Here is a 14,736-nt window from a genome sequence, read left to right on the forward strand (position 1 = left end):
TTAGCTAACTTCTGTTGAGTCAAGCTGAAACCTAATCCACTGATTGGGTGATCACAGCAACAACATAGCAAAAATCTGGGCGATGGACAGGAGAATGGATAAAGTTTGTTGGGATATTTTTATATACAAATCAGAAAAAAGTGTGCAGATGTATATATTTCACTATAGCATATTCACACAAATATTCTTTCCTCACTATTAATACGTGTTTCAAAATGGAAACACATGTATTAAAAAATGCATACAATTCAATGTTCTATATAGACACAATACTGAACAAATGAGAATCTAAAAGCAAGGAAAGTTGTTTATATAAGCTGGCTGTTAAACTGACATTCTTAAAAAAGTGACATTCTTCAAAACAATTCATGAATAGTCTTGTGCTGTTTTGATGTCTTTCCTGAATAAAGTGCTCTTTACTAGGAAAAATGTGAAAGCAATAAAGGGAGCCAGGCTGATGTTTAATAATGTCCATTAATTCGATCTTTACTGGCCCAAACACTCTTTTTCACAGTTATCAGAACAAACAAGGATACATCTATGGAACTGCGGTTAGGGTGCTTCACTATCATAATACTAATAATTAAACTTATAAAATACTTATACCTTGCTCAAAGTTTTACTTTTCTGGCAAGACAACATTTCTGACTCTTCTGTGAAGATGATGTGTTTGTTTTTTCTCTTGGCTGGTTTGCGCATGTCCAAGAACTGGGATTTGAGCTTTGCATTTTTCTCCAAATACTGGACCCTCCTGCAGCTGAAGTTTGAAATACCCCCAAATCTACAATCAAAATGAATGGAGTAAGTGGGCCATAGTTTAACTTTAATATGGCTAATTATAAATATGGAAAGATGAGACAAGAAATATACACTTCTGGAAGAAGGCAGTTTACAATAAACAAGCTGGCACAGGCAAACTTTCACTGTTAATCTCATATGAACAGAGTTTGCTTCACTTAAAGCTTCCATTTAAATACTGTATACCTGACTTGCAGCCCTTGCCAAATAGCCTTGCCACATCTACTAGAGAAATAGTTTTAAGAAAAGGTGTACCAAAAATGACTTCAGACTTTTCCTTTTTATAGTTCTCAAGAAGATAAATGTCTGATAAATGTCTGTCTCCAAACAAAAATGAAAGAAAAAGAGAGATATTTGTAAAGTTAAAGTAATTCCCTACAGACTCACAGAAACTGAAAAACAATGCTATTTATCACCTAAGGAAATTCAACAGATATTTAACTATGTGGGATTCACCTTTGTACCTGTTATAAAGTGTTAGAGAGAGACTGTCAAGGCTGACAGGCCAAACATTATCTTAAAATTACACTTGTCAACCTACATTCAAATTTAAGTACCCAAATAGCCCTCAAAATTAAAATGTTTGTGCTTTATACACTGTGTGTTAGTTACACCTTGCAGCAACTCCAAAACCAAGTTAAAACTCCACAACTAAAACAACCCATCCCTCCCAATTCTGTAGATCACCATGGAAAAACCGAGTACATGGCAACTGACAACTGTTTTATTTTTCAACATCTGTGTTAACAGAAGAGAGGCTCTGTCCTAATATAAAATAGCTGCAATAAGTATCTGAGTCATAGCTACACTCCAAACTTTTGAAAGACAATTAGCAATGAGAGCTCCCAAAAGCAGAGAATTTAAAAGACTAATCCATAATTTCATAAAACCAAGATATTTATAAAACCACAAGCACTTTAACAAAAGATGAGTTATACTTTAGGATGCCATCTAATTTAAAACTTGGTAACTAGTTACCATCACTTCAAAGCACTTTTATTATTCTCTAAGGGTGCATCTACACAGCAGGGCTTAACTTAAAATAAGCTACGCAAATTGAGCTATGTCAATTGCGTAACTTATTTTGAAATGGGAGCATCTACATGGCACTTATTTTGAAATAGAGCCCTGTTCCTCTGTCTTCCCTTACTCCTCGTACAACGAGGGTTACAGGACTGGGAGTAAGAAGTCCTCCAGATTGGCAGTATTTTGACATTATTTTGAAATAACTGCCTTCTGTGTAGACGCAGACTAAGTTATTTCAAAATAATGATGCTGTGTAGATGTACTCTAATTCATCTTTGGCACTTTGCAGGAGGAGTTGAAAAGAAGAGATGCAATCCCTCAAGATAAATCTACAATATGACTAAGCACAAACACTAATTTTCAAAATAATCTTCAAATAACTTAATAGTCAAAAGGAGCAGATATTGCTGGCACACTTGAAAATAATAGTAATGGGGCACCAAAAGCATAAAAGAAGTTAACTTTCAGGAGTTGGGGGGAAACTGAATTTGTTTATAAAATCATTACTTTTGTCCTGTGCCGTGCTTGAATCCCAGAAGAGAACAAGTTTCCTCAGCATCTGCAACAGGATTTTCATCAGCATCCAGTTCATGGCTATAAAAAAAACCCAGACATCTCAAGTCACCATTTTTATTACAGTTCTTACTAAAATAGGAAAAATTCCCATTGACATTGGCAGACACCACAGTTTGTACTCTTCTCTTGTGTGCTTTTAAAGGCTACATCATGAAGAAACCCAAACGTTAATGAAGTTTAATATACAGATCAGTAAGTGTCACTGTGACCTTTGCATTTATATCCTCCAAACTGCAATCTAGACATGGGAAAGCTGTTCATATGAATGGAGACAATCGGCTTTCTCTACCTTAAGACATGAGCATTTTTCTTTTCTAATGCCACAAGAATGACATTTACCCATCGGCATCTAAATCAGGGTTTCTCAAAGTGGTCTGCGTATCCACTCTAATGAACAGGAACACAAAAGAAGAAATTTTAGAAATAGAAAAAAACCCCCAAATTTATCACTTGCCTCCTTTTGAGTTTGGCATGTTTATATTCAGGTGGCTCTTCTTCCTCTTCTTCCTTATCATTGTTGTGTGATCTTCTTTGGTCATTTGAATTAGGTCCAGATAGCGCCTGTGAATCTAAAGAAGCATAAAAAAATGCAGTTTTTGATTGTCAAATCATCTTTTCTCTAGTTTACAAAAACTACTTCTTTTAGAGAGCTTTTTAAAGATGTATGCTATTGTGTATTTGAAACTGATAAGTAAGTGATTACTAAACCACAGGTACCTTTACTTTTCTCCTAAATCTCAACAATGGACAGTAACTGCTCCAGCTGGTTTCCCCCCCTTCCCCCCTCCACGGCAGGTTCCGCAGGGATGGAGCTGCTCCAGCCCACACTGGTTAACTGGAATTGGTCAACCATACATTTCCCTAGCCAGGATAGTGCAGTGGCACGAACTCACAGCAGCACTCAAACAACCCTTTGACAGTCCCAGGGCTAGAGGCACCAATTTATGGAGAACAGAGTTCACTCAGAATGAAAGGGGGAAGGGGATCTGCTGAGAGCTGGCTCCAAGTTTCTACCGCTGGTATTTCTGTGAAGCTGCCAAGAGAAGGGGGAAGAAGCCAAGAAAAGGGGGAAGAAGGAGCAGAAATCTGTGCACTGTTTACATTCCTCAGCAATGGCTACTTCAGGTTTCTGCATAAAGCTTCTGACACTTCAGCTGCTGCTGGCTTTGCATATTCGACCCTTCCTCTTTAGCAGAAGAAACCACAGAGCGGTACAAAAGGGTGATACAGCTGTCTCTGGGGAGTGCAGGAAGGCTGAAGTGGCAGACAAAGAAGGAAAAGGGCTATTTTCCCTACCTTCCAAAACACATGAAAGTTAGAAAGTGGGAACCAACTCTCAGGATTCTGGTCTAGCCGCCAGACAATCTTGTATGTTCCTAATGACCATCACATCCCTTTCTAAGCAAACCCTGCCAGCATCTACAGTAACAAGAAGCTTCATTTTCCCCAGGTGATAACTCATTCCCATTTTGGTTGTGGTCCAGGACAATATTACAAAATAAACTGTCAGTTATACTGGTCAGTGTTGTTTCCTCTGTGGGTTAGATAGTGCAGCAAACTTGATTTGTCCATAGCTAATAGTTTATAGTGCAGTAAGCAGAAGGCTGCTGTGGTTATGTATGTTGAATCAAGCAAAAACGGACAGGTATAGTATTTTGAAGCAGACACTGGAAGATGAAGTGTAGATAGTACTATGTTTATAAGAAAAACTTAAAAAACAACTAATAGTCTTGCATCACCTTAAAGACTAACAAAACATATAGATGGTGGGAATAACCTACTTCTACAGATGAAGGGAGTTATTAAAGGTCCAGTTTCTAATAGGGGAAGGGCGGGCAGAGGGGGAGAGGGAGTTATTGAAATCCCTGTGAAATTCTTCAAGGGTCTTTCCCATGTGCTGCTGACTTGAAGATATAAATTGTCTTCAAATAGGAGATAGTTGTGGGTGAGGACAAAGTCGCAGAGCTCTGTAATCAGATGTGCAGTGGCATTATCAGGAATAGTGTTCCTGACAGCCTGTAATCCATCTTTGCGTGGAATGTTGGTGTAAAAGAGCTTCCATGTCCATGGTGGCCAGGATGGTGTTTTCAGGAAGATTACTGACCTGTAGTATTCTCAAGAAGTCAGAGGCACAGCCATGGGCAGCCACATGGCCCCTTGATATGCCAACATCTTTATGGCTGACCCTGAACAATGTTTCCTCAGCTCTCACCCTGGCTCCCTTACTCTGCTTACACTACATTGATGACATCTTCATCATATGGACCCACAGGAAAGAGACCTTTAAAGAATTTCACAGAGATTTCAACAACTTCCACCCCACCATCAACCTCAGCCTAGACCAGTCCACACAAGAGATGCATTTCCTTAACACTACAGTACAATTACATGATGAACACGTTTCCACCACCTTATACTGGAAAGCTACCGACCATTACACTTACCTTATTGGAGGACAGGCCCATACTCACCTAGACACAACTCCCTAATCTCAACAAATTCTTTCCAGTATTTGTCAACGCAACAAACTTTCATCATAATTATCCAGGAACCCATCCCTGCAATCACTCCTGTTGCCTACTCTATCCACACGTATACACGAGCAATATCATCACCTGATCTAATCACATAAACCACTACATCAGAGGCTCATTTAACTGCACATCCACTAATGTTATCTATGCCATCATATGCCAGCAATGTCCCTCTACCATGTATATTGGCCAAACTGGACAGTCGCTACAGGAAAGAATTAATGGACACAAATCAGATATCTGAAAAGGCATCACAAAGAAACCTGTTGGGGAACATTTTAACTCACCCAGGCACTCATTAGTGGATCTCAAAGTCATCATATTGTTTTGGGCTATAAGCTGAATGGCTTAGTCCTGGGCCCCTGACCTGTGCTCAGGCTTGTACGCAGAGGTCCAGCAGCTTCCTTCAAACCCTGGTCCCGGAGTACAGGGCGGCCAGCAACACAAACCTAGTCCCACAGTCAGCAAGGGCCCAGCCTTGATTCAGGGCAGGGCAGCAAAGCAAACACAGTCCCAAAGTTAGTACAGTCCAGTCTCTACTTCAGGGTGAGGCAGTCAAACAAACACAATTTCCCCGGCACAAGCGGGGAGGTGGAAGAGCTGGCCACCGTATGTGGGATGCAGGGGGGAAGAGACACGGGCCCTCCCTACTCCACTATGTCCTGGCCCAGGGCCCTAGCAGTGGTAGCCCTGGCTGTCACTGGGGTCAGTTGGGATGGGGTACGCAACATGCTGACACACTCTAAAGTGTTATAAGGTCTGCCTGACAGTTGTTGGCTTCCCCTGAGCCACTTCCTAACTCCCCCTGTTATCTACCTGGCCCCCCATGGGCTGCTGGGGTCATTGCCATCTGAGTCCTTGGGCAGGGTAAAGAAGGTCTCCTTTGGAGCAGAGGCCCAGTGGTCCAGGCCAGTCCTCAGCCTCTCCAAGGTTCTCAGGGCCCTGCTGGAGGGACAGCTCAGGGCAGGCTTCTGCTTCCTCCAGTGGCTGAGCCCTTACTGAGCTGCTGGGCTTTAATGCTCCCTGCCCCGCTCCTTGGCCTCTGTGGAGTTAAAGGGTCAGGACGCAGCTCAGCCCATCAGGCTCAGAGAGGGGTTCTTCCCCCTTGGGGTCAGTGAGCAGCCACCCCTGTTCACTACACAGGCTAATTCCACAAGCCAATTCCACAAGAAAGCCTTAGAACTTAATTTACAGGTTTGATACCTATCACAAAGGTATAAATAAAGACATTGGCTGGATGGCCTACTATATTCCACATTCTAATGACATAAAAAAACAAACAATGGGTTTTTAAGAACAATTTGCAACTTCTCTGTCAGCTTCATGTAGCATGGGCACTCTAATTGACCATATCTTTCCTCCCTTTTTTCCCTCCTTCTTTTTCCTTCTCTTCCCCCTCATCCCCTATTTATTTAGAACCTGGACCTTTAATAACTCCATTCATCTGAAAAAGTGGGTTGTGCTCACGAAAGAGCATGACACCATCTACATGTTTTGTTAGTCTCTTAAGGTGCTGCTAGACTATTCATTGTTTTTTAAGTTTTTCCAGTTACAGACAAACTTGTCTACCTCTCTGAAACTCATATTTATAAGGACATTCCTTCAGATTTGATCTTCTACAGACCCAATTTATTAATTTCTGTTCTATTTATTTAAACCTACTGAGTTGGGTACATAGTAGGAAGCCAACTGGGCTGTGTTTTTATACAATAGTATATCACCTGACTAGTAGAAAGACTTAAAATGAAAAAGCACTGAGGGTACATCTACACTGCAAGCTTATTTCAGAATAAGCTACTCCAGAAGATATCTTCCAGAATAGCTTATTTCAAAATAGTGCGTCCACATTAGGGGAGGCTGTCTGGGACTAATTTTGAGGCTTTCCTATAGTGTGGATGCTCTATCTCGATTTAGAGCCCCAGGAGGCACTGGGGAGGAATAGCTCCTCACCAGGGCCATTCCAAGTTATTTCAACATAGCAGCAATGGAGCATCCACACACCCCCTCTTCTGAAATAGCTTTTTCAGAAAAGGCATTATTACTCACTGAATGAGGTTTACCAACGTCAGTAAAAGCCATCCATTATTTCAATTTTCTTTTGAAATAATGCATTTGCTAGTATTGTTTTTCCAGAATGATGGTCATTATTTTGGAATAATGGTGCAGTGTAGATGCACCCTAATACTGTTATCCCACCACTTCTCTAGTATATCCATTAGATTTATAAAAAGAGATATTCCATGAAAACACCTTTATCCAAAGACGATGTTCAATAATAAGGTCTAAAAGGAGAGAGATGAGGCTTGGAGTTAATTAGACAGAATAAAACAGAATTAAGTTGTTAATCATTCTACAAAACATTTGATCCCTAGACTTAAACTGAGTAACAAAGACAGGGCTAAGGTCAGTTCTTGTGCGATACAGAACCATCTGGGGGAATATTACCAGAATCAATCTTAGCTAATCCTATACTGACCTGATTGGGTAACACTTATAGTTTCAGGAGATGCACTTTTTCTGGTTCCTCCATCACATGATTCTTTCTGGCTGGAAACACCAGGACACTGCCTTTTATTACAAGTCGAATTCAGATTTTGATGGCTATCATAAAGTATTGTTAGGGCTAATTTGCTCTTCTCCACTTCCTCCAAATCCAGATTTAAATTACTAATCCCAGCGAGGATTTCATTATGGTGCTCATCATGTGAAACTGGGTTTTCTTTACTTCTGGTGTTGGAGAGAGGAACAGAAGAAAGTTGCGAGTCCAGCACTTGCCCAAAGACAGCATCTGTACTACAGTCTACTTTTCCTGGTAGATCCATTTCTAATTTAAATGCATTGATTTCTGTGCCATCATTATGGGAGCTGTCAACAGTCCACCCTTGACTTGCCCAGTACTGAAATAGTTCCCAGTAATACCAGTATAGCTCATTATAATGCTGCTCCCACATTTCCTTGGTGTCAGGAGAGTTCCAGGGCTCAGATGTAGGTGCACTCTCAGACAATTCTACTTCTGTGTTCTTTTCCAGCCAACTTTGCCACAGAAGACCTTCTCCAAACTCACTCCAGTATTTTTCCCATTTCTCTTGCAGTTCATTAGGCAAAGCATCATTAATATTGCAATCTTTATTTTCACAGTTGTCATCTTTCAAAAGCTGCAATGTTTTTTTCTCCTTCGTTTGTTCTGTAACTAAAGCTGAATCATCTGAAAAAGACTGGGCGTGGTCTTCAAAATCTTCTTTCCAGGTTTCCCGCATGATCTCATTCAAGTGCTTTTGATGCAACTTTTTTTTCTTTTTCTTCTTCATTATGCTATTCCTTTTTCTGGAATTTTCTGATGCCTAAAAAGTAAAGAGAAATAAAATGTGTTTTTAAAAAATTCCCAGAACCAAGTAATTTGCAAGGAAGAATTTATTCTTTCCTCCTTTCTCTGTCTTCAGGGACATTCCTGCTTCCACTCTCCACTTGTTATTCAGAAGCATAAAGCAAGTATTATATCATCGGATGTCCAGATATGAGTACGTCATGGAAGACACAGACTTTCCACAACCTCCATGACATTGGGGCCCTAGAACAGGCCAGACCCAGAAGGGGATTCCATAGTTCCCAGTCGCTGCAGGCAGTGGGGGTCCCTTGAGCTCCAAGTCTTGCAGGGCGGGGGGGGGGGGGGGGGGGTGTGATTCCCCTCTATCTCCTAGCCTTTCAATGCGACTGCACCCTCTTCCCTCCCCATTTGTCATGGATATTTTTAGCAAAAGTCAGGAATAGGTTATAGCTTCTATGAATTTTTGTTTATTGCCTGTGACTTGCCTATGACTTTTAGTAAAAGCATCCATGACAAAAATCATCTCTTACTCATCAGTAGAGCCCTGTGTAGATAGAAAATTTGTATTTGCATCCATATCCGCAAATTTGCAGGGTTCTAGATTCAAAATTTATTTCTGCATCCCTATCTGCAAAATGAGCTGTAGATATTCATGTCCACATCCACGGATTTGCAGGGCTCTACTCATGAGATCACTGGTAGAATATATTCCAAAAGCCCCCTTGGTGAGGAGCCGCAGAAGAAATGAATTCCTGCCACAGCAAACAGCTCTTCTAGTTGCTGTCCAAGATACAAGGTAAACCTGACAAAGCTATCTAATGGTGAAGGAGAAGAGACAGGGAAGCAACTATGAAGAGGACAAAGGTAACGAGATGGTCACATGGTATTAAACTCTTCACTGGTATAAACAAATGCAACTCCATTCACCATGATGTAGTAATTATATTTACTCAAGCAATCAATTTGGCCTGCAGCCATTTTTAAAAGACATTGACAGAGATCAAGAAGTAGTTTTACCAATGTCTGATAGTGGATCTTTGGCTAAATCCACAAAATTATTAATGTATCAGTAAGAGAGAAAGAGAATAAGTTTATGTTACCCAAAGCACAGCTTAACAAGACCAAGGGCTTAAAAAAAAACACCCCTTAACAGCACCATTGTTCTGTACACAGTACGTCCCCAAATTTACTTCTAAAACACAGTCAGCATCACTTGGCTTTGTAGTACTAAGGAAAGGAGCTTCAAAATTCATTTGCGTCAATGGTGGAGATTTTCAAAAGAACAAGCAGTGTTCAAGTTGTTAGACTGAAAATCCATTTTCAGTTGCTATCAAAGTTCACTTAGAACACACTTTACAATGCTGTGATCCAAGTTTTGCAAAAGAGATCTTACTCGTTTTTTCTTAATGCCTGCTGGATAACAGACGTCCGGAGTTACCTAACGGGGTTGTTATACATAAAAGTATCTTTGAAAGTACCTATATTTTAGAACAAAACTTTTCTATTATGAATCTGAAAGTCAAACATGAGAGTTACTTAAACTCAAATCTGCTCTTAGATTGTATGTGGCCTCATCAAGAGGAAGAAGCTGGAGATTCAAGAATTTAGTTACAGAAAGCAAACTCTAATCTGTCACTGATGCCACTTCCTTCACAGCTCTTATACCATATTTTATTCTAACATAGGCTTCATAAAGCACCTCCTTTATGAGTGTTCTATATATAAAAAGTAGTGTGTATTGATTTCCCATTCAATTTCTTTGTACTATTATTAATATAAAACTTGTGAGCTATTTAGGTTTGAAATAAATTACCTTTGTCGTCATTAGTGTCCCATATATTGTGTACCACTGTTTTTAATATTGTGTTTTGATTAGTTTATTCATAATCTGGTTCATTCAAGAAATTAATCAGTTTCTAATCCAATAACTTGCTCTGCCTGAACCAACTGCTTCACATGTGTGCAGAAAACCACAACACACAGTGTTCAACTTACTTGCATAGCTCAGACACAGAAAAAGCACAATAAACTGGAATTTACCACAAATTCCTTGTGAGCTGACAGTCCTCCAAACTGAAGTGGTAACCCCATACTCCTCATGAGTTCAGCCTCTGAGTCCAGTTCATACTCTTCCAGGCCCAAAGAATGATTGTTGTTTGAATTTTGTGTCACGTTGCAGTGATGATTCTCTTCCTTCTCTTCCTCTGTTTGCTCCTCTCCTATTAACAGGTTATAGTTAGTTACAATTTCATAATTTGGTTTCAATTCTACCCTGCTCTGCTCTGAATCTTTCTGAGGCAGAATCAGTGGATCTGCACCTCAAGCTACTTTCCCCAGTTACATTCTATGGTAATGCTTGATAGCTGCTTAGTAGACACGGCCTTCTCCATCTCTCACTAGCTGATTACTGCAGCAAAACCAATTATCACCATTTTACCTGAAAAGACTACATTTCTGCAAGGTGCATAGGTTTTTGTTGATTTTTTAAAAAATACATCAGCTGAGAAAGACAGACAAGAATTCTTGAACTTCTGAATAATGTAAATATTTCAATTAATTATAACAGGGCCTCAATATTTATCTGCACAATTTTTGCCCCTGAAATGAACTGCAATCAAAATAAATTCCCAGGAAAAAGCATGAATGGAGCAGGGACACTGACCTGTGGTGCAAGTCACTACAGCCTAAGGATGGGAGAGATGAGTCAATTATCTGATATACAAGAGCCCTGGGGCAGAAGGTTATTTCAAAGGCTCTGGTGCTGCAGGGAGCGCTGGCCAGAAGGGTTCCCCGCTGGTCCCACGGGCTTCCTTTTGAAATGTACAAGATCCCCACTGGGATCCTTGCGGGGCTTCCACTTTTCAATTGTGGCCGGTAAGGCTCTTGCTACAGTTCAAAGGCAATGGTGCCCTTATAGACTAATGAAATAGTCGATGGAAATCCCATCCACTATTCGATTAGTTAATTAATCTAAATTTAACATCCGTACTACAGCCACAATTTTTTGCTTGCAAAATAGAGAGTTTGAAAATCAAGTCCCAGCTGTTCAAATACTTATAAAACACATAACGCATGATAGTATCTGACCAAAAATTTAAAAAGCAATGGACAGAGGACTGGAAGTAAATGCTTCACAGAACTTCTTTTGGCATAGACCTATGCATCATTAAACCATGGGAAATGGTCAGTAACTTTACAAGTTGATTAATAATAGATCACACAATTTTACAAAACATGGCATCCAAGAATGTCACTAAATCAGCTCAAAAGGATTCAGCTAGCTATCAATTCACCATTAAAAAGACTGACATAATTACAAATACGTTTAAAGGTACAAAAATGATTGCCAACATAGGCACTGCATACTAGTGAAGCTTGCTAAATGCAGACCATATGTAATTCCATAGAGAACACTGATTTAGGCATTTAAAAAATATAAAATCACAATGCTAAGAATGTTAATCAGAGCAGAACAGTTGTCAGAATATAATGTACACTTCAAGAATAATTGTTATCTTTACACAGATGAGATCCTTTAAACAAAAGCATTGAGAAATGGATGAGAAACTAATGTATGATTATAGGTTAGCAACTATACAGCACTACCACATCCTGAATAACTAATGTAATCTCAGGTGTACAAAATTCACATATTGTCACACACTATGTATTTATGACATAATTAGTAATTAATTTAGGCACCTGAACTAAAATCAACCCTGACAACTTAAATCACCAGGCATACTTTACCTGTACTGTCATAATCTTCTTTGCCATAAAACCCTTTTAGTCCTAATTTATATAATTTTCGATCCCTATAAAACAAATGAAAAAAACCCCAACATTAAAACACATCATCGTCATCATGAGAGGCTTAAAAAGAAACAAAAAAACCCAACATAACTACCACGAAAAGGCAACACCATTGACCAGTCACAGAACAAATCTGAAAGAACAAGACTGATTGGAAATGCAGCTGCTGAGAAATAAGGGCTTCCCCCACTAGCTATGCAGAGGGAAAATCTAATGCTCCAATCCTACAACGAACTGTTCACAGGATGCCCTTTGCCAGATCAAGGATCATTCATGACAGTGTCAGGTCCCACACGTTCAGATTTCTCTTGAGAGAGTGCTGAGTGGGTAGGCCTTGTCACCCCGATGCTGCTCCTAGCACAATGCCAAGCTCATAATAGCGTCATCCTGTCTTGCTCACACTGTACAGTAGATTAGGAAAGACGGTTAACTGAGCAGTCACTTGAAAAACAAATACACATAAAAGCACAATCAAATATTGTCAGATATTCCAGCACAAATGCCCCAATGTAGACAGCAGACTACCCTTTTGATTGCATCATGGTGACTGTTAGCAAGTCTATGTAAATAACTAGATAATTCACTTTAGAGGCAGCAGTGTGTGGGAGGTGAAAGTGGGGGGGAGGAGCCAAAGGAGGCTGCTCTGCAACAGTCCCATGCACATGGGCTGCTGGACCCTGCACAAGCTGGGACCGAGCAAGCCTGGCTCAGGTTCCAGGGGCTACCCCTACAATGGCTCTGCAGTTTAAATGTAGTAGGAGCTGGGCTGCCTGCATGCCTGGCTCTTACTACATTTAAACTGCAGAGCCACAGTGGGGGTAGCTCCTTCCCTTATCAACTAATCATGTAGTCAATACAAACTACACAATTACCCAGTTAACTGCCTCTTAACATCCTTAGACCACATATCACAAATTAAGACTGGAGAACAAAATGAAGATGAAGTGCTGACCCAATATTCATCAGATAAAGGGAAAGAAGGAGATACCAATGAATGTAATCATAAGGACAAATTGTACATGAAGCTGTTGAAGGTGACACTCAAGATTTAAAAAAAGCAAGATATTGCAGAGCTGACCAGCTGCCTATGTGATATACTGACATTAAATAAATAGTGGTTAAAGCCCACACCTTGAATGTCCTGCTGCAGGTCAGAACCCCCACCCACTTCTTAATGCCCTTCCCAGACTCCGCACCTGCACACCAACCCCCTGCCCTAGCCTTGATCCTATTTCCACATTTCAAACTCTTTGGCCCTGGCCTGAAGCCCCCTTCTACACCTCAAATCCCTCATCCCTATCCCCATCATAGAGCTCAGACCTCAACTGCAGTCCTCATTCCCTTCTGCACCCCAATCCCTTGTCCCCTCAACTTCTCATATTTGGCCCCACCCTGAGCCGAACCCCTCACCCATGGCTATAACCCTCAATTTATATTTTTCTGTTGATCAGTGGCCGGATAGAAAGTTTTCCCACCCTTGAACTACATTTACAGTTAAATCGATGCAACCACTGTTAGTGAAGACATGCACTGCCAACACAAGGGGCATAGTGTAGACATGCAAAAACAATGTGCAGGTTGGCTCTCCCTGGTCCAGCACTCTCGTGATCTGAGTGGTCCTGAAAGAGAGATTTTGCTGGACCAGGGAAGATCATTTCTGCCTACCCTGCCACCGGCCCTCCTGCCTGGCTTTGTTCCTGGCCTGTCCTCCTGTTGGGCTCCCCACGTGAGACCATCCCTGCTGCTCTGGCAAAGCAGCCCTCAATCCTCTACTGGGGCTATCAGCTTCACCATGGCAAACCACTGCCCAACCTACACCCCCTGTGCTCTTGGCCCCACCAGCCCTTCCACAGCAGTCTGGCTCCTGAGACTCCTGCCAGCAGCCGGGGTTTCCAACCCTGCCAGCCCTACCAGGGCAGCACCAGCCCCACTGACAGGGCTCCTAGCCACCCCACTGCCCTGCCGGAGCCTGCTAGCATCCAGCCACCCTGTCACCGGCTCAGCCAGATTCCCATGGCAGGGCTCCCAGCCGCTGGCCTGCCTGCAGCCAGGCTGACTGGGTTCCCGGCTCCTGCCACTGACCCTCCACCAGGTCTCTCTGGCTCAACCTGTCATTCCTACGCGGCTGTCCGCTACGGGCCGCTCGTTCCCGGAGGGGTCCAGGGCCCCGCCCGGCTTCGGAGCACGCGGCGGCGCCCCCTGGCGGCCGGGCCCACCCCTACTCACTCCACGAAGGCCCGCGAGCAGAGGCACAGGATGCCGCGGGATCCCTCGCCCGCCTGCAGCAGCAGCTCGGCCACCAGGCGGCTGCGCGGCTCGCACGGCATCCCGCACGCGCCGCGAAGCAAGTCGGGCAGCCGCGGGGGGGTCCCTCAGCGGGAGCGCAAGGCACGAGGGGCAGCTCTGCGCGCGCGACTGCCGCGCGGTCCTTCCGCCGGAAGTGGCCCCGGCGGGCTCGGGGTGTCTCACCCAAAGGGGTCCGGGCGGAGACGCAGGAGTTTGCAGCTTGTGCTGCGGGGCGCGTCCGGCTGTGACCTGCGCTCGGGCGCCCTGGGAAATCCCTGGCTGAGCGTTCGCTTCCCGCGCGAAGTGACGCGCGGAGCGTCCTGCTGGCCCCCGGGGCAGCGTCCCTGTCCCGCTCCCGCCTCTCCGAGATGGTCTCGG

General features: G+C 42.5%; 1 protein-coding gene across 4 annotated transcripts in view; it reads right to left on the bottom strand.

Annotated features, from left to right (window-relative positions):
* The window catches only part of TGS1 (trimethylguanosine synthase 1), a 36,719-nt gene extending 22,192 nt beyond the window's left edge, over nt 1–14,527 (bottom strand). For all 4 annotated transcript variants that reach the window (XM_006126135.4, XM_075920681.1, XM_075920683.1 and 1 more), the window contains exons 1-7: nt 14,299–14,527; nt 12,010–12,074; nt 10,300–10,478; nt 7,411–8,275; nt 2,855–2,969; nt 2,332–2,418; nt 607–781 (exon numbers count right to left, since the gene is read on the bottom strand). In XM_006126135.4, the coding sequence (XP_006126197.2) occupies nt 607–781; nt 2,332–2,418; nt 2,855–2,969; nt 7,411–8,275; nt 10,300–10,478; nt 12,010–12,074; nt 14,299–14,399 (1,587 nt within the window). In that variant the 5' untranslated portion in view covers nt 14,400–14,527. The remainder of the gene's footprint in view (nt 1–606; nt 782–2,331; nt 2,419–2,854; nt 2,970–7,410; nt 8,276–10,299; nt 10,479–12,009; nt 12,075–14,298) is intronic.
* Between the last annotated feature and the right edge of the window lie 209 nt (nt 14,528–14,736).

This window comes from Pelodiscus sinensis, chromosome 2, assembly GCF_049634645.1.
Source record: "Pelodiscus sinensis isolate JC-2024 chromosome 2, ASM4963464v1, whole genome shotgun sequence".
Taxonomy (NCBI): Eukaryota; Metazoa; Chordata; order Testudines; family Trionychidae; genus Pelodiscus; species Pelodiscus sinensis.